This window comes from Aricia agestis, chromosome 22, assembly GCF_905147365.1.
Source record: "Aricia agestis chromosome 22, ilAriAges1.1, whole genome shotgun sequence".
Classification (NCBI taxonomy): domain Eukaryota; kingdom Metazoa; phylum Arthropoda; class Insecta; order Lepidoptera; family Lycaenidae; genus Aricia; species Aricia agestis.
This window is the reverse complement of record NC_056427.1, coordinates 5,306,812-5,327,394: the sequence shown is the minus strand read 5'-3', so window position 1 is coordinate 5,327,394 and position 20,583 is coordinate 5,306,812. Positions and strand designations below refer to the sequence as shown.

The 20,583-nt window shown below is 36.5% G+C and overlaps 1 protein-coding gene across 1 annotated transcript in view; it reads right to left on the bottom strand.

Annotated features, from left to right (window-relative positions):
- Positions 1–15,693, bottom strand: part of LOC121738035 (sex peptide receptor) — a 55,413-nt gene extending 39,720 nt beyond the window's left edge. Inside the window, exons 1-2 of the mRNA XM_042129848.1 lie at positions 15,446–15,693; positions 13,545–13,782 (exon numbers count right to left, since the gene is read on the bottom strand). Coding sequence (XP_041985782.1) covers positions 13,545–13,782; positions 15,446–15,633 — 426 coding nt within the window. The 5' untranslated portion in view covers positions 15,634–15,693. The remainder of the gene's footprint in view (positions 1–13,544; positions 13,783–15,445) is intronic.
- Positions 15,694–20,583: the final 4,890 nt, after the last annotated feature.

Genomic DNA, 20,583 nt, shown 5'->3' with positions numbered 1-20,583 from the left:
GTAATATTAACGAAGATTATAATAATTAATAATAAACAATTTTAAATAATATCTTCGTTAATAGTTACAAATGGAGATAAAAGGAAGTGTTTAAATCATAAAGTTAATATACCTAGCGGTATAGAGCAACAATCTCGAGCTGTCAAACGAAACCGAAATTGGTTTCATCTGTGTGTAAAAATATGTGTACGTATACACTTATACAAGCATGATTGAAAATGATTTCTATGAGATTAAATTGTCAACGTGCGGCACGTGCCGACTGGACGTCAAAAAAAGAGTGCTGCTGTCATGTATCACACGTCTCTTTTTACCACGCAGTGTTACTGATAGTGATATCTCTCTTGCTCAGGCCTTTGTTTCTCTATTCCGCTAGGTATATTAACTTTATGGTTTAAATATTTTAACATGCTTTGAACTATGGCGACATTGTGAAAAGGATATTAAAAATTACTTAAGCTCCTAAACGATGTTCAAACCACTTGATTCTTAAATTAATTAGTATTCACAAACAGAAGTTGTCCTGCAAAGTCGAAAGAGCTTGTCACTGTTACTACTAACGGACTACATATTCTGAATAAATGTAGCGTCTTTATTATTTTTTAATGTGACTATGACAAACTTGAATGTATAGTGTCTATTTTTTATTTTATTTTATTTATTTCTTCACAAAAGTATGCATATTACAAGAACAAAAACTCGGTGTCACAAAAACCTGAAGGGTTTGTCCGTACACCGGCGCATCCATCTTCAAATGCTCACTAATACTTATCAAACTATATCAGTACATACAGTATATTAAGAGCTCACCTGACTCTAAAAATCAAACATCGTCCTTCTCTCTTCACACTCACGCCCGTCTTTCATATGCCAGGTGAAAAAGGACGGCGCAGAATCATCGCTGAGTTAGTTTTACTTGAATAAAAGACGAACTATAATGATTATGAAAAAAGTGTTTTGAGCAAATTTAGGTTTTATCAATACCTTTTTAGATATTAAAAAATATTAAAGAAAAGACAGCAAACTGGATCTTCGAATCCAAGCAAAAATGTGTCTAAAACAAGGTTTTTTGTAAAAAAGAAACTATCGAGCATTTTTTGAGTAATCGTGTTTTCGTCTTGAGCATTTAATCTTCATGAACTGAAGTTACTTGTGTCAAAAAATCAGTTTTCTAGACCTTACAGATTTTGAGATCTAGGTTAAAGTATGTAGTCAAGTTAGGGTCATATGGACTCTTAATAAACAATTATTCATTATGTAAACGTAAGTTCTGTAACTTATCCTGTAAAGTTTGAATAGATGGTGTCTTTATTCGTTTACAAACGTGTAATGTACGATGTTCAGATGAAAAGTGTCTTTACTCAATTACAAACGGGAAGATTCTTGCAAACTTTGAATAGATGTAATCTTTTTATACGCTTTTTATTAGCTTCACCTGTATGTTTGTTTGTAACCGACTTCTTTGGGCGCGATTTTGATCCACTTTAAACGGCCAGATTTCGTTCAAACTTTGTAGATTTATCGAGGACCGATGACAATACACTATTGATATAATTATTCCATTTTTATTCAATTTGTATGTTTGTATGTTTGTTTGTAACCGACTTCTTTGGGCGCGATTTTGACCCACTTTAAACGGCCAGATTTCGTTCAAACTTTGTAGATTTATCGAGGACCGATGACAATACACTATTTATATAATTATCCCATTTTCCTACAATTTGTATGTTTTTATGTTTGTTTGTAACCGACTTCTTTGGACGCGATTTTGACCCACTTTAAACGGCTAGATTTCGTTCAAACTTTGTAGATTTATCGAGGACCGATGACAATACACTATTGATATAATTATTCCATTTTTATTCAATTTTTATGTTTGTATGTTTGTTAGTAACCGACTTCTTTGGGCGCGATTTTGACCCACTTTAAACGGCCAGATTTCGTTCAAACTTTGTAGATTTATCGAGGACCGATGACAATACAATATTGATATAATTATTCCATTTTTATTCAATTTGTATGTTTGTATGTTTGTTAGTAACCGACTTCTTTGGGCGCGATTTTGACCCACTTTAAACGGCCAGATTTCGTTCAAACTTTGTAGATTTATCGAGGACCGATGACAATACACTATTGATATAATTATTCCATTTTTATTCAATTTGTATGTTTGTATGTTTGTTAGTAACCGACTTCTTTGGGCGCGATTTTGACCTACTTTAAACGGCCAGATTTCGTTCAAACTTTGTAGATTTATCGAGGACCGATGACAATACACTATTGATATAATTATTCCATTTTTATTCAATTTGTATGTTTGTATGTTTGTTAGTAACCGACTTCTTTGGGCGCGATTTTGACCCACTTTAAACGGCCAGATTTCGTTCAAACTTTGTAGATTTATCGAGGACCGATGACAATACACTATTGATAATAATTATTCCATTTTTATTCAATTTGTATGTTTGTTAGTAACCGACTTCTTTGGGCGCGATTTTGACCCACTTTAAACGGCCAGATTTCGTTCAAACTTTGTAGATTTATCGAGGACCGATGACAATACACTATTGATATAATTATTCCATTTTTATTCAATTTGTATGTTTGTATGTTTGTTAGTAACCGACTTCTTTGGGCGCGATTTTGACCCACTTTAAACGGCCAGATTTCGTTCAAGCTTTGTAGATTTATCGAGGACCGATGACAATACACTATTGATATAATTATTCCATTTTTATTCAATTTGTATGTTTGTATGTTTGTTAGTAACCGACTTCTTTGGGCGCGATTTTGACCCACTTTAAACGGCCAAATTTCGTTCAAACTTTGTAGATTTATCGAGGACCGATGACAATACACTATTGATATAATTATTCCATTTTTATTCAATTTGTATGTTTGTATGTTTGTTAGTAACCGACTTCTTTGGACGCGATTTTGACCCACTTTAAACGGCCAGATTTCGTTCAAACTTTGTAGATTTATCGAGGACCGATGACAATACACTAATTTGATATAATTATTCCATTTTTCTTTTCAATTTTTTAGTTTGGTTTTCTATAAAAAGCGTGTTTTTAGTTTTTTTAACTATTATTTATTTAATGTGCAGATGACACGGTATGAAATCAATTGTATTTGTACTGCAAGATATAATATAATGTCAGCGTCTCTATTGTTTAAAGTTTAAATAAATCCTGTAAAATGAAGGCAATTAATGTTCTTGATTAATTTACAAAAGCGGACTTTGAGAAAGCCTTCATAAGTTTCATTAAACAATTTCCGCTGAGACTTATCCTGCAAAATCTAGGCAGATTGTGTTTTTTATAATTTGGCAAGTGCCTTATCCTGCAAAGTCGAGGCGAGTGGAGTTACCAACGACCGGTGGTATTACGTCATTCTGTGTAAAGCCCTTTATAAGTTTCATTAAACAATTTTCAACAACACTTATCCTACAAAATCAGGAGAGATGGTGTCTTTATAATATGGGAAGGGACTTATCCTGCAAAATCTTGACGGGTGGAGTCCCCACCGACCCGTGGTAACTAGTATTATTTCATTCTGTCTGAAGCACTTTATAAGTGTCATTAAACAATTTCCAATGGGACTAATCCTGCAAAATCAAGACAGATGGTGTTTTTAATAATTTGCCAAAGAACTTATCCAGCAAAATCAAGATGTATGGAGACCCTCCCGTCCCGTGGTTTACATCATTCTGTGTAAATCACTTTATAAGTTTCATTAAACAATTACCAATGGGCCTTATCCTGCAAAATCAAGACGGATGGTGTTTCATCAATTTACAAAAGGGATTCATCCTGCAAAACTACGACGGATGGAGTTCCCACCGACCCGTGGTATCACGTCATTCTCTGTAAAGCACTTCGTAAGTTTCATTAAACTTCTATTTCATAGACTTAATTACGTGGCACGTGATTTAAAGCTTATAGATTAATGTTAGCATGTAGCTGTCCGTACTAATATTATAAACTAGACGTTCCGCGCAGCTTCGCTCGCGTAAATTAGATATTTAAAAGACAAATTAGTCCACAAAAAATAGCTTATGATTCTTCACGTGGTCTACTTCTTGTCTGTGCTAAATAACATAAAAATTGCTCCAGTAGGTCGTGACATAAGTCCTTTCAAATAAATTTCCCGTTTTTTCCACATTTTCCTCTATTTCTTCGCTCCTATTTGTCTTAGCGTGATAAAATATAGCCTATAGCCTTCCTCGATAAATGGGCTATCTAGCACTGAAAGAATTTTGCAAATCGGACAAACAGTTACTGAGATTAGCGCGTTCAAACAAACAAATTCTTGCGCTTTATAATATTAAAAAGTATAGATGCCAATGTCCTTTATCCGACCGTCAGATTGTGACTAACAAATTTGTCAGTCCGTTCTGTTCGTTCGTTCTGTCTGTCTCTATTACGTCTGTATTTATCTGTATGTCCGTTTTATGTCTGTATGTCTTACTGTTGTCTCATCACGCTTATAAAGGTAACTGATTTCGTCGACATTTTGTATATACTTATAGTCTCGATATGGGTCCAAGGATAGTTCTAACAGGGAAAAAATGCACGATTCCCGCGCTATAACGGTTTCAACTAAGTTTTATTCAGCACAATTTTATGTAAAGACTATCTCATAGTCGCTCTTAGCATCGCCGCGTATTTAACACGCTCTTGTGAGCTCGGCAGTATATATGTAACGGAATCTTTGAGCGTGATTTTTAACCTATCTCCTGTAGTTAAATTCGAAACTTTACATAAGTATTAAGAGCCAATGACAATGCAAAAATTAGTTAATGTTTAAAAAATATATAAAAAAGCGTGTTTTTTTTAGTTTTTTTTCTATACGAATTATTTTCAGTGTGACCCGACCCTAACGAATCTAATTAAGGTGACGTAACATTCCGGCGCAGTCAAAAGAACGTCGAACCTTCTTCACATGTCATCTTCCGATATCCCAATATGAAGAAAATTGCTTTCTCTGAAAAAATTAATCTTTGATCTCCATTTTATTAAATCAAAAGACAAGATGGCGGATGTTGGGAAAAGCGCGGGAAATAAGAGTTGTCAATGTTACACGCGTCTTTTTGGAGTTCCGTTTACCTTATCGAAACCTTTTAGAGATTTTTAGGAGCGTCCGTGGCCTAATGGGTAGTAACCTTTGGTTCACACTCTTAGAGGGTGCAGGTTCGAACCCGGGTGGAGGCGTGTACCTATGAGACATTTTCTGATCTCAAGTACATAATACGGACGCTCGCACGGTGAAGGAAAACATCGTGAGGCAATCCGTACATAGTTGGTCCCAGACGTATTGGCTAGTTCTTTCCTCTGGACTAGGCCGACTATGAGAATGCCGTATGCGCTTGGGCAACCATACGGACATTTAAAAATCTTGTCCCAGGCACTACAGTATTTGAAGAGTGGTTATTTCGCTCTGAAAAATACTGTATAAATCATCCATTACGGATGTAAAGGCCTAGTTAGCTGAGTTCCGTAACCTAAGGGTTAAATCAGACCGCACGCAACGCGACGCGTAGATGCATTTCTAAATTGAAGACTTCTATTTCAACTGATCATAGAAGTTTTTGTTCTTTTGTATTGGATTTGACAGATTTGCAAGACTTTTCACGCATTTGAGATCTGTCAAATCAGAACAAATTTAGAAATGCATCTCACGCGTCACGTTGCGGCCTGAATTGACCAGTTAAGTCCACACTATGCACTTTCATCTTCAATTTTCGTCATCGTCTTTCATTCAACTTTCGTATTGGCGCAAATAGCTTTGTCCACACTATGCACTTTCATCTTCAATTTTCGCCATCTTCTTTCATTCAACTTTCGTATTGGCGCAAATAGCTATGTCCACACTATGCGCTTTCATCTTCAATTTTCGCCATCTTCTTTCATTCAACTTTCGTATTGGCGCAAATAGCTATGTCCACACTATGCGCTTTCATCTTCAATTTTCGTCATCTTCTTTCATTCAACTTTCGTATTGGCGCAAATAGCTATGTCCACACTATGCGCTTTCATCTTCAATTTTCGCCATCTTCTTTCATTCAACTTTCGTATTGGCGCAAATAGCTATGTCCACACTATGCGCTTTCATCTTCAATTTTCGTCATCTTCTTTCATTCAACTTTCGTATTGGCGCAAATAGCTATGTCCACACTATGCGCTTTCATCTTCAATTTTCGCCATCTTCTTTCATTCAACTTTCGTATTGGCGCAAATAGCTATGTCCACACTATGCGCTTTCATCTTCAATTTTCGCCATCTTCTTTCATTCAACTTTCGTATTGGCGCAAATAGCTTTGTCCACACTATGCACTTTCATCTTCAATTTTCGCCATCTTCTTTCATTCAACTTTCGTATTGGCGCAAATAGCTATGTCCACACTATGCGCTTTCATCTTCAATTTTCGCCATCTTCTTTCATTCAACTTTCGTATTGGCGCAAATAGCTATGTCCACACTATGCGCTTTCATCTTCAATTTTCGTCATCTTCTTTCATTCAACTTTCGTATTGGCGCAAATAGCTATGTCCACACTATGCGCTTTCATCTTCAATTTTCGCCATCTTCTTTCATTCAACTTTCGTATTGGCGCAAATAGCTATGTCCACACTATGCGCTTTCATCTTCAATTTTCGTCATCTTCTTTCATTCAACTTTCGTATTGGCGCAAATAGCTATGTCCACACTATGCGCTTTCATCTTCAATTTTCGCCATCTTCTTTCATTCAACTTTCGTATTGGCGCAAATAGCTATGTCCACACTATGCGCTTTCATCTTCAATTTTCGCCATCTTCTTTCATTCAACTTTCGTATTGGCGCAAATAGCTTTGTCCACACTATGCACTTTCATCTTCAATTTTCGCCATCGTCTTTCATTCAACTTTCATTTTGGCGCATTTAATAATTGTATGCGTCAACGAACGCAACGCCAACATTGTCATTTTTGTTCATTTGCAGTGTCTGTCAGATTATTGTAACATGTGCGACGAGAACATTTTACTGGGTGGAATATGTGCGGTTTATTTGGTCATAAGAAATTTCAGAAAAAAAGAAATGCCAAGCGAAAGTTTTGGATACGGTTATAGCGAATGCGTCGCGGGCATGCCTCATGTGCGCTGTTGACTGCGCTATAACGCATGCGCTTGATGAACAAAAAAAAGCACAGTGTGGACACAGCTTAAGGGTGAAACCAAACGAGCGTAATTTGTGAGTTGTGAGTCGCGGAATTTCGGCCGGCAGAAATTCTGCTGCATTCAGTTTCATACTTAAAAGTCCTGAGTCATGATTTATATGAAAAGACATTTACGCGACCGAAATTCTGCGACTCACGACTCACAAAATTACGCTCGTTTGGCTTTGCCCTAAGAAGACAGCCCCGGTGTTTTTCCGATCCTCGCGACAAGCGATCGCGAAAATTCAAATAAAATTCCACTTTGTGACATAGGCTATACGTTACATTTTGCTCTACGTCACCACAAGCAGCGGCAGCAGGTCGCTAGGCCAATGTCAGTAGAAAATGAAAGCCTAGCTCATAATTTTCACCCAAAGAAACTTTGAGACTGGATTCTATACAAAAAAAAAACACTATTATAGATATTGTTTTGTTCTTATCAGTCAAGCAAATTTCAACATATCAGATAAGGAAATAAAATTATGTAAGTTCTATAATATCTGTCAAAATAGTTCAAGGGCCTGTTTCACCACTTTCTGATAAAGTGCCTTATAGGCTATTCACAACTTTCTTGTCAGATTCTCCATACTTGATCTGCCAAGTTAATTGGTGGATAGCCTTATCAGGATGTGGTGAAACAGGCCCTAAATCTCTTAAATAATAAGTAATAACACAAAGCCACAAAGATGAACGTACAGTTGAGGCTAAACTTCTTAACACGAATAACCACGAGTTTTTTAGAGTACGGAACCCTGTGGTGTGTTCGACTCACGCTTGGCCGTTCTATCCCCACTTGAGGGGAAACGTGTAGACGACAGATACAAATGAGCGAAAGTATTTGACCTTTGAATTTTCTGTTTCCTGAATATATGGCGCTTAAGATGTGAAATGTGATTTGAATAATTACTATTAGGTATATTATAGAGGCCACAATGTTCTGATGGGATGCGTCGTTGGGATTACGCAATACGCATGCCACGATAGACGGACTTCACTTCACTTTTGTATGGGCAAGCGCCCCGGCGCCACGAGTTTACCCGGAAAAAAATGGTCTTTTAGCGCTGCTACTTTCACAGTGAACCCTCAACGAGGAACATACACACCCTGAAGTAGTATCACTTAGTTTTGTTACACCCTGTATAATAGAAACGATAAAAACTGTACAAAGCAGTATACTACTGCTATTAACATTTTTCCATACTGTATAGCTAATAGGGTCCCGTATCCCTTTGTGCGGAACCCTAAAAATCAGATATGGCAGCTATTGAATATCATTAACCCAGATAAGCCCGACTCAATATCGATACCTTTCGTCACATTATGAGATATGGAAATCTCATAACCAATACTCCTTTATGCGTTTTAATAAGAACCGTTGGTAATATTATCTTTCTTGAATAACTGAAAAGGTTGGGAATCGCAACTTATATTTAGTACCTTCTATTTTAAATGGATTGTATTTTGTCTAGAGTTTTACTGATCGGACGCTGTTAGTTGTGTATCATCCCACAAGAAAATACATATTGAGTTATGAATGCAATCATGTTCTTTAGATCATATTTTAGAACAAGACTGCATTTATAATTCAACAATAAAATGTGTGTTAGTACACAAATGCCTAACAGCGACCATATTAAATTATTATGTTTGTACAAGTTACTTAAGTTTGGTTGAGATGTAAGAAATTGTTAATCTGTAACTCTTTAGCCTTAGCATGACGACGTGGTCGCCTCTATTTGTGAACTAAGTCACTAATAAAGATTAAAAAAAAACATAATATTGTGGTAATGTTGTCCAAAAATCGACACTACTCCGGACACTACTCCACAAGCTCACGCAAGCCAAGCCAGATACTCTCTTTCCACGATTGTGCTTGTGGACGCTGGTCAAGCCTTAGCAAGCATAGAAACGCAGCACAATACTGTTACCTTCATGCTGGGTGTGGTTGTTTTATTTTATTTTAAAGGAAAACAAAAGTAGAATTCAAAAGTAACAATACAAATGCCAATTAAAAGGTTTCGCGACTAGGTATTTGTTTAGATTGTACATAAATTTGGTTGACGTCAAATTGACGCACTGTGATGAATAAAAAAAAAAATATATATATATATATATATATATAAAAGTCTGTAATTGGACTTCAGTTTAAACGCCGTGTGTTTTGATTGTTATTTTACTGTATTTTGTTATTCTGTCGTCTTTAAAATGTGCTGTTATAAATAAAAATAAATACAATACATAATTATATGCTTGTTCAAATATATTTTATAAAATTGTGCTATATTGATGTATTGCGTTATCGGACCCGTTGTTTCGGTTTTGATCACAACAGAGGAATAGGCCATCGCGCAAAAGCGTTTTACCGTTGCAAAAACGCAGCTCAATAGAACAATGATACTCAAACGCGTTATTTCGTTGTAAAAACGCAACTAAACAATATGGCCACGCTCTATTTCATTGCCACAGCGTATAATAAAGTCAGTACACTATGTAAATACAGGCTCGCATTACTGTGCTGCATTCACAGTTTAATTAAAATAGACGTATTCAAATGTACATTTAAATGACAACAGAGAATACATGCATAGAAATGTCACGTATTTCATACTAATATTATTAATACGAAAGTGAGTCTGTCTGTCAGCGCTGATCTGGAAATAAAAGTAAAATTGTTTTATTTTTGAACGATACAAAACATGATTTAAAAATTCTCCTAGGGGCTTATATAATCCGGTGAGAAGAATATTATGACACTTTATTTTCTTCTGTTAGTATGTCCGTCTGTCTATGTGTCGGTCTGTCTGTTCGTCGGTTTGTCGGTCTGTCTGTGTTCCCGTATTCACTTTGATTAGTAATAAGAGCAAGTGATTAGTGCAGGCGATTAGTAATCAGGCAAAAGTACGTGTGGACACTGGACAGCGGCTGATTAGTGCAAGTCATTTAATTTCTATTAAAAATTAAAAATTTAATGATTAAAAAGTAATCTGATATCTATAAAGAAAGGACTATAGCAAAAGGAAAAATGCTGAATATTTTAATCCAATCGTTAAGCTAAGGATTACCTGGGAGAAAACAGTCGAAAAAATAATTAGGAAACGACTTTCCCTAACTGGATAATGCCGCTCCAATTAAATAAATAAATAAATAAACGTTTATTCAGTAATCTGGACATTACACAAAGTTCTGTACATTTAGATGATTTTAATTAGATGTTTATTTTCGTATGAATTGACAGTTTATTGGAACGAAGTTCCTTATCGCGCGTTCGGCTTAAAACTGAAGGCTAGGCAGAACGATATCTGACCTTGATTTGACCTCGACTCTTTTTTATTAGTACCTGCATGTTACTAATAAAAAAGTCTGTCTGCAGAGGGCGTTGATAGTAAGTATTCCTGTGCGTCAACTAGGTAGCGTTTTTTAAAACAAACAGCGACGCGTTGCTAGTATTCCTGGGCGTCAATAGATGGCGTTTTTTTTAATATTTTTTTTTGAGTGTAATATGTATACAGGTTTTTTAACATCCATACTAATATTATAAATGCGATAGTGTGTCTGTCTGTCTGTCCGTCTGTCTGTTTGTCTGTTACCGTTCATTACGTTAATGTAAGCGTTCATTACTATGACGTTGACGTTCGACTCATCTTATATGTCAATTCCATACATTTTCATCGGCGATTCTATAACGAAGCGAAAACGAAAAGATTTTGGCTCACCCCCCAGTAAAGTTTAAATGTAAAGAAGTTGCAGACATACAGATACACATTCGCATTTATAATATTAATATGGATATAGATGATTATAAATACCTATAGGTACTACCTTCTAAATGTCATTTAAAATAGTAAAATGGAACCGGTTTAAATGAGTCGAACCTCAGAACCGCAGTTAAGGTTAACCGGGCGAGTTAACGAGATCGCAGTTACTGGAGCATTTGATTGCCCCTGGTTAGAAGTAAAGAAAATGTACTGTTGGAGAATAATCTAAAAATAAAGATCATGATTGTTGCGAGAAAGAGTTACGAAGCTCCGACCAAATAAATAATAGTTTTAATAAAAACAGGGTTTTTTTCGAAATTAGCTTTTTTTTCAAAAATTGTAACAAATCATTGCATTGTCGTTGGCTCTTAATACGTATGTAAAGTTTCGAATGAATTAGAGTACTGGAGATAGGTAATTTAGACGTGGGAGAGCCATGCTTCGGTATGAATGGGCCGGCTCGACCTGAGAAATACCACGTAAAACCGGCGTGAAACAGCACTTGCGCTGTGTTTCGCCGAGTGAGTGAGTTTACCGGAAGCCCAATCCTCTACCCTGCGAAAAACCTATATACAAAGATAGCAAAAAAAGGATATGGACGAATAGCCCATAGACGGCCCTAAATTACATAATAAAAAAAATATCCTACCCTCCCCTATTCCCTTCCCTTCCCATCCCTACCCTCCCCTATTACCCTATTCCCTCTTAAAAGGCCGGCAACATACCTGCAGCTCTTCTAATGCTGCGAGTGTCCATGGGCGACGGAAGTTGCTTTCCATCAGGTGACCCGTTTGCTCGTTTGCCCCCTTATTTCATAAAAAAAACATACAGCCCAATCTTATAAAAGCGTGTTAAAAAGAGGCGTGTTACAATTTTGATGTGTTTGTGTCTTGTGAGTGTGTGTTTGTGTGAATGGCAATTTTAAAATTTTTACCCATCCCAAAAAAATGCAAAACGACATTACATTTTTTTTTCACTTAAAAACTTGTCTATGGAAATAAAAATAACCCTTACCCAACATTTGTGGTAAAAAGGTCCAGGTGAGGTGCTAATGCGCTTACCTCAAGTGGTCGAAGCGACCCAGGCATTATCCGGCTTAGGGTTGGACGAAAACAACCCGGTGAAGTTGATATTTAACCCTTGAATGACAATGTGAGGCGAAATATTTTTTTTCAACAAAAATATTTAGGGTAAGAAAACAAGGTGATAATAGTACTTTAGGGTGTGTATGTGTCTCTTAAATGCTGGTTTTCGTAAAGATAGCGGCGTTGCAAGTGTTACTTTTGAATTCTATATTTCTATTAGAATTGCCCTGTTGTGAAAATTTAATTACTCACACACTAGAGATGATGGCAAGGTCAATGATCAGCGAATTTTATTAATAAAATAAAGAAATCACGGTAAAAATAAGTGTTTCCAAAATTTCAGCTTGATAGCATTTGTATTTTTTTTGTTATGCGCCTTCAAAGTTGGATATTCAAGTCGAATTGTTTTTAAATTAAATTTCTTAATATTTGTATACCATTCGATAACTTCCTAGAACATATTTTTTTATTACTATCAAGCAAATTTTTCGTGAGTAGCTAACAGAGATAGAAAGGATTAAATAGTTCGATTTGATGATCCTAAAATATGGATCGTTCTATTTGTAGGACAATATTACTCTTAAATTATATAACTACTCGTATTAACCTATCAATATACAAAAAATCTGCTGGTAAGGGTTCCGTTTTAGGGTTCTGAAATCAACAAGTCTTCGTTGACTGCACAAAAAAAAAACCGGCCAAGTGCGAGTTGGACTCGCCCATGAAGGGTTCCGCAGCAGAATAAGGTTTATTTTTATGAAATTAAAAGGTTTTTGATTTATTTTTATATCTCGGTTGATATAATAAAAGTTAATTTAAGGTTTACCATTTATGACGTATAAAAAAACTACTTGCTAGATCTCCTTCAAGCCAATTTTCGTTGGTAGTTTTTATAGTAATGAACATCATATATTTTTTTAGACTTATCATGCCCCTACTTTAGAAGTTAGAGGGGGGGCGACACACATTTTACCACTTTGGAATAGTCTCTCTCGCAAACTATTCAGGTTAGAAAAAAATGATATAAGAAACCTCAATATGATTTTTGAAGATCTATCCGTAGATACCCCACAAGCATAGGTTAGATGAAAAAATTTTTTATTGTTTCAGTTGTACCTATGCGGACCCCTAAAATTTTTAATAATTTTTCCATTTTTGTATCAAAATCCTAATGCGGTTCACAGACTACATCTACTTACCAAGTTTCAATAGTATAGCTCTTATAGTTTTGGAGAAAAGTGGCTGTGACATACGGACGGACAGACAGACAGACAGACAGACAGACATGACGAATCTATAAGGGTTCCGTTTTTTGCCATTTGGCTTCGGAACCCTAAAAAATTGTTCTAGGGTTCAAAAATTATTATAAGTTATTCAAAAATTATAATAAGTGACAGGAATCGAAATTAAAATTATGGAATCAAATTAGTGGAAGTTGCTCACATGAATCAAATAAAAATTATAATTTCAAATAGACACGTCAAACTCATAATAAACTAAACTCACCTCATTCATATAATGCCAAGCCTGACACGCACGGACCGGACTCAGCGGCTTGTAGTGGTTCCCGAACGTATACATGTAGAACAGCCATGGCGCCGGGAACAGCATGGTGAACATGTCACATAGCGCCATTGCCATGAGCACCACGTTGGTTGGTGTCCGCATGTGGCGGCGGGAGAGCACCACCACGATGAGAGTGTTGGCCACTATCGTGGTCGCCAGCAGGAATGGCGCAATGTACCTGCAATTGGTGAAAATAGTTTGGTGAATATTGTTTGGTGAAAACATTTGAGTCTATAAAGAAAGTTACTGTCTAACACAATTTGCATACTTTTTAATGTTAGAACATTAAAATTAACATTCAAAATGTATACTTAGAGTGGGTTGCACCAACTTACTTTAACTATAAATGTAACTTTAACTACAATGCAAAATGTCAAATCTATGGTTAAAGTAAAAAAAGGACGCCATATTTTACCATAACCATAGAGTCCGACAAGGCTTTAAATGCACGTGGCGAAAAAAAGCAACTTACGCTGTCATCATACAAAAACGCCATTTTCGACAGTTCTCCTTTAAGAGCAGCGCCTCCGCCCACGCTCATTTAAAGCCTTGTCGGACCATAAACGTCTTCTGTCAAATTCTGTGGTCAAAGTTATGATTAAAGTTAAATTAGCCTTAACTATAACCATAACTTTGACCATAACTTTAACTTTAACCACGCCTCTGGTGCAAGCGTTTATTTAAACTGTAGAAATAGTTGGTTTGAAAATAGTTGAGTTGGTGAAAAAGTTGAGTTAGTAAGAAAGTTACTGCAAAATATTTACACTGCAAAAACTATTCAAGTTTCGTTTATCTTTATCTGCCACATTGGAAAACATTAATAGACAAGGACAACGCGCCTTGAATATTATACCCTGCTTAATGTATTTATTACAAGCAAGAATAATCTAGAAAAATATTTTAGTGCAACTCAACATATTTTGTAAAATATTTGAGTTGTTAGATAGATGCTGTGAAACTAGCTGAGTCAAAATAGCTGAGTTTGTAATAGAGTTAGAACTGTTAAATTAATAATCTACGAAACCGCTGAGCTACTGTAAAAGTTTAGTATGTAAATAATTAGGTTTTTAACTGTATCATTATTCAGTTAAAGACTTTAAACATTGCTAAATACTAAATAGTACAATATTTAACTAAATATGCATTAATGCAATTATAGAGGCTAGGTTTATAATATGCGTCCTAACTCGTGGCTACATCACGTGATGGCAAGCAAAATATGTATGTATTTACTATGTAAATGACAGCACGACCTACCCGGTGACGCCGCGTTAAAGTAAAAAACCGTGTTGGATGTGTTTTAGATTGGCCGGCCCGGCCTCTCATAGAAAACAAGCAATGGAACAGCAAAAATGGAAAGGGCGTAGCGACAAAATGGTTTTTGTCGCGTACTTAATTTAAAAACCATAAATACATTTCATATAAGCTATGGGCAAATTAAAGTGTATGCTTGAACCAATTTATGTATAAATTTTGGAAGCTTAAATCACTCTCCTCTGTTGGCAAAATAGGAATCCCTTTTTTTACAGAGGTCTTTTTGATTAATTATTCTGTGTTATAAAAGTTGACCAATCGTGTTATGGTATGGGTAATTCAAAGACAAAGACATGATGAATACTGACAATGAACTTTAATATCTTAGCTTTAGTCATTGCTGAGAAAAATCGACATCGCTACAGCCAAATTATCAAGGCATCGCCTTAAATAAATACAAATTTTGCTTGCGATCTCACCGTGTAGCCAAACCGCGCGTTCGCGCCGCTGCATAATGAACCTAGCCTATAAGATTATGTTGGTGCTTGTTGAAAGGCCTTCAGCAGATAATGGTGATGAATACTCACCCGTACATAGGTTCCGCATAGTTGATAGGGAACTCGCACGTCACATTCAAATAAGCGCGCGAATGGTTCGACGAGCAGTAGTCGTCCGACGAGAAATTCAAAAATCGAATGTCGAACTCGCCGTACTCGTCGGAATTATTCAATTGTGGAACATCCGTGAAATTGCGCGGCCACTCATTCTCCGCCATTTTGGATTTTTAATCTGTTATCTCACGCTTGACAGTGACATGTTGTTTTTTTTAAACTATCGGACCTGCAACAAAGGAAAAGTTTTATAATGCTTTGTGTTGGATTAAATGTGTCAGATTTCTGAAATACGTTGGCTTTTGGTTTGTACGAAAGGATTATTGAAAATACGGCTCTGTTGACGATATATTATAAAGAAAAAATACAAGTAATCAAAGTCAAATTTTCACAAAAAGCCCTTATATTTTCTGTCAACACTGCTTGAAATAACTACATAAATCGGTAATCTCTATCTTTGAGTGTATGACAGAAATGCAGTGATCCAATCCAGCGCTGGATTTCTACCTGACCATAAGACATTTATATACAATGACCGTAATAAACGAAAATTACAAATCGCCCCGTTTTAGGCTTAGTATTAACGAAGTTGTTAGCAATGTGCTAATTAGTTCCACATTCTAGAAACGTCCTGGAACTTCGTCGGGTATCAGATTAAGGCTGCGTTCGGAGGGCACGTTTTGAACAAATATTCTTGAAGTGAGCCGTCAGTCATCGGTAAATAATAATTTAAACCGTCTTTTTAAAGTACTAGATGATGCCGGCAACTCCGTTGAGCAGAAATCCATTAAACACGCGGTACCGTACATTTCTTGCGGGTTTCTTTTTATAATATAAGGGGGCAAACGAGCAAACGGGTCACCTGATGGAAAGCAACTTCCGTCGCCCATGGACACTCGAAGCATCAGAAGAGCTGCAGGTGCGTTGCCGGCCTTTTAAAAGGGAATAGGGTAATAGGGGAGGGTAGGGATGGGAAGGGAGGGAATAGGGGAGGATAGGGAAGAGAATCGGGCCTCCGGTAAACTCACTCACTCGGCGAAACACAGCGCAAGCGCTGTTTCATGGTTTTCTGTGAGAACGTGGTATTTCTCCGTTCGAGCCGGCCCATTCGTGCCGAAGCATGGCTCTCCCACAATTTAAAGTATCCTATGTGCTTTCCCGGGACTCAAAGTATCGTAACACCAAATTTCAGCAAAATCGGTTCAGCTGTTTGGGCGTGAAGAGGTAACAGACAGACAGACAAACAGACATACACACTTTTGCATTTATAATATTAGTATGGAAGTATGGGAGTATAGATTATCAATACATTTCCTCTATAAAACCTCTTAAAAATTGACGTACCTAACATAAAATTTTATCGGCGCGGCGCACGTATTGGCGGTTATATGGGCCTAACGTTTACTCGAAAACGGCTCAGTAATAGACATACTTATATGGTTCGAGATTGCCTAAATCTCCTAAAACTGAAAGTTATCTCTGACACTTATGTGATAATGTCCTTTTCTTTTCGATTTAGGTTTCATGAAGTAAAGGAAAATAGACTTTCAATAATATTTATTTTTATTTATTTTTTTAATTCAGGCATCTTGGCCCATATTATAAATACCTTATAGACTAACATACATACAATTATACTAATATATATATATATATATATATATATATATATATATATATATATATATATATATATATATATATATATATATATATATATATATATAACTAACACTAAAACACTAAACACGTATTGTCTGCGACGTGGGGCGCGACGTGTTCGGAAGTCGTCCTCGGAACCTCCTGTAGACGACTCCAATCGGCCAGAACTCCTCCTTCTCGAAGGTCGGTAGATGGTGCGTCGGGACTCTCACCATAAAGGAGCTAAAATTCACTTTATTTAACCGACTTCCAAAAAGGAGTCTATGTTCGGCTGTGGATATAATATATTGTTTTTAATCTATCTTTACTAATATTATAAATGGGATAGTAAGTCTGTATGTCACCTCTTCAAGTTTATGGCATGGGAATTGGATATGGCATGGGAATTGGATATGACATTGAAAGACGGATAAGAATGTGTACAAAAGAAACAAAAAACTGGATCAAAATCGGCCTCCCCGGCCATGGACAAACACACAAACCGGCAGGCAGACGGACAGATTCATCAATCATTTCAAGACACTGACCTCTATAATACACTGGACAGGCGATCGCTATCAATAAAATGCTCCTATTTGAAAGTCGCCATATTGGCGCTGATTGCTATGTGAAAGCGGTAGTGAGTGTACTTGGAACTACTATTTTGCAAATGGCGGTTGTCATTTTCTACATAAATCAGTTCACAGTACGCATATCGGCATAAGAAATAGCTGTCATTTTGTACGGCATAGCATGTCCAGTGTATTATAGAGGTCAGTGTTTCAAGATCAATCATTCTTATAACTACCCTCTTTTTTGTCGGAGGCTAAAAACAGCCCTTCTGATAACAGCCTAACCACATTAAGGCGTTGACATAATGAAATCTGAGTTCAGTTAATTACGTTCATTGAAATGTAACTTAAGTAAGGATTTGAACGTTTTGTTTCACCAGGCTTGTGGTCGCTCTGTGTGCAAAGAGCCTATTTAGCTTACGTTAAAGTTCAAACGTTCCTACGAATCCTAACTATGTGTATGCGAATAGTCCTAAGTCCTGTCGGTCTCAGAAACATTTATTAATGACTTTTAACGGACTAAAATTTCATTTAAGTCGGTTCATTCATTCATTCATTCATTCAATTTTTTTAAAGTGTCATACGTTTGTAATAATGGATGTATCATGTATGTTTTTAATATTGTATTTGCATACCTCCGGAACTACAATTGTCTGATTTCAGTAATACTTATTTTTTTGTATTGGCGTTGCGTTCGATAGAGCTTCCAATTATTGAATGCGCCAAAACGAAAGTTGAATGAAAGAAGATGACGAAAATTGAAGACGAAAGCACATAGTGTGGACATAGCTATTAGCTTTGTCCACATTGTGCCTTTTTCTGTTCATCAAGGGCATGCCTTATAGCGCTGTCAACAGCGAACGTGAGGCATGCCCGTAACGCGCGTTGAAATCGTAGCGCGCGCTATGACACTTTTCTTTAAACGCGGGTGGATTTTGACGCGCGTCACGGGCATGCCACACCTTCGCTGTTGACTGCGCTATAACGCATGCCCTTGTTGAACAAAAAAAAGGCACAATGTGGACAAAGCTATTCAGTAACGTTACAGTCATGTCAAAGTGATAACTTTTAGCTTCAATTCACTTACTGTGTTGCCAGCTTTGCAGCCTATTTTTGTATAGATACGCGTAAAAGTATTTCTATCTTTCAAGTTACTTCTTTGCTCACTGTGTTGCCAACTTTACTTCCATCAGAGACAGTAGTTTTCCACAATACCAAGGCTTCAACTAGATTACCCCCTGGCCCAATTATTTGATTGAGTAACGCTGAGTTAGGTTGAGACTTGAGATTTTCCCGCAATGCAGGCTTGTAACATTTGGTCAAGAGCACTTCAAACTTCTCAAGTTAGTGGCGAGTTTTTATCCGACTACAATAGGAATGTTGATGATTTTGGCATAAGAGTACCTTAATCAAATCATGGAATTATGAAGAAGAACCATTGTTTCTTGGGTGTTTGTTTTGAATAGGCTAATATCACGAACTAATAAACAATTTTTGTCATTTAGCACGATAGACGTAGGCTACTTTTTTACGGGAAAATGTGTATGTAAATGACAGCGTGACCGCGCTATCATAATATTAATACGCGAACGAAAAACTTTGTAACCCTTTTTACGAAAAATGAGGAAACGTAGGTGCATGAAATTTTGCACAGTAATAGTTTATACGGTGAAGGAGTGCATCGAACTAATATTATTTTAAAATTATGCTTTTATCATACATTTTTTTAACAAATAAAATATTACACACACTACAACACACACACACATGAGAAACGACAGATTTTTGAGTGACGAGCCTATACATACGAATGTTACTCTTTTATTTATGGTTGAAGTCTGTTGACAACTTGACAACAAGTTGACAAATTGAAGATGGATTATAGTTTTTTTTATTGAATCTAAGATGCTTACACGGCCAGTCTGAGATCAGCTTAGTCCCAGAGACAAGAGTTGAAAAAAAAATTATACTTAGTCAATATTATTTTTTTACAAAATATAGGTAGTAGTCCTAATGTCGTTGAAACTAAGGTCGAATTTCGACCATTGGGCGATCTCTAGTTAAAATAAATCGTTAAATACCATGCTTGTGATTAGAGATGAAACGGATAGTAGTTTGGCCGGATACCAGATACCGGATATTCGGCCAACTACATGACCGGATAGCAGGATATCCGGCCAAAATTTGCCCTTAGTGATCCAGGTCTTTTTTTAATTCGGCCGGATGCCTATCCGGCCGAATAGCAGCTATCCTGTATTTGGCCGGATAGTATTAAGGCCGCCGGATAGGCCGGATACCGTATAATTGCCGGATATCCGTTTCATCTCTACTTGTGATCTCGCGATTTAGCGGCCAAACACCCGAATGCGTGGACACACATAAATCCAGACAATTCAAAGTCATATAGTTGTCCCATGCATATTTAATGTATAACTTAGCCTTCTATCTAATAAAACAACTAAAGGCCTATAACTATAGTCAATGATATTCTATGTTACTAACGTAACTAGATTGGAAGTTTACGGTAGCAACGCGTTGCCACTTCGAAGATGCCTGCAGGCATATCTCACATACATAATGACATAACGAATATATGACTTGACATTGTCTTTTGAACAAAAAAGTGGTTACGCATTTCTGAGAATCTTTTGTAAGACATTGCTACTCTAGTATTTTAGAAACTCATTGACTATAGTAAGCAAGTTTGTACTTGATTGGAAGTTGTCAGCAAAATAGCAACAATTAGCATCGTCGCTATTCCACTTACAAAGATAGAAAAAAAAAAATAAAATAAAATAAAATATCTTTTTATTCAAAATGGGTATCATGATACACTTTTTGAAAGTCGAACGAAGAAACTACGTTGCCTACCACCGGTTCGGGAACTACCCCGCCGAGAAG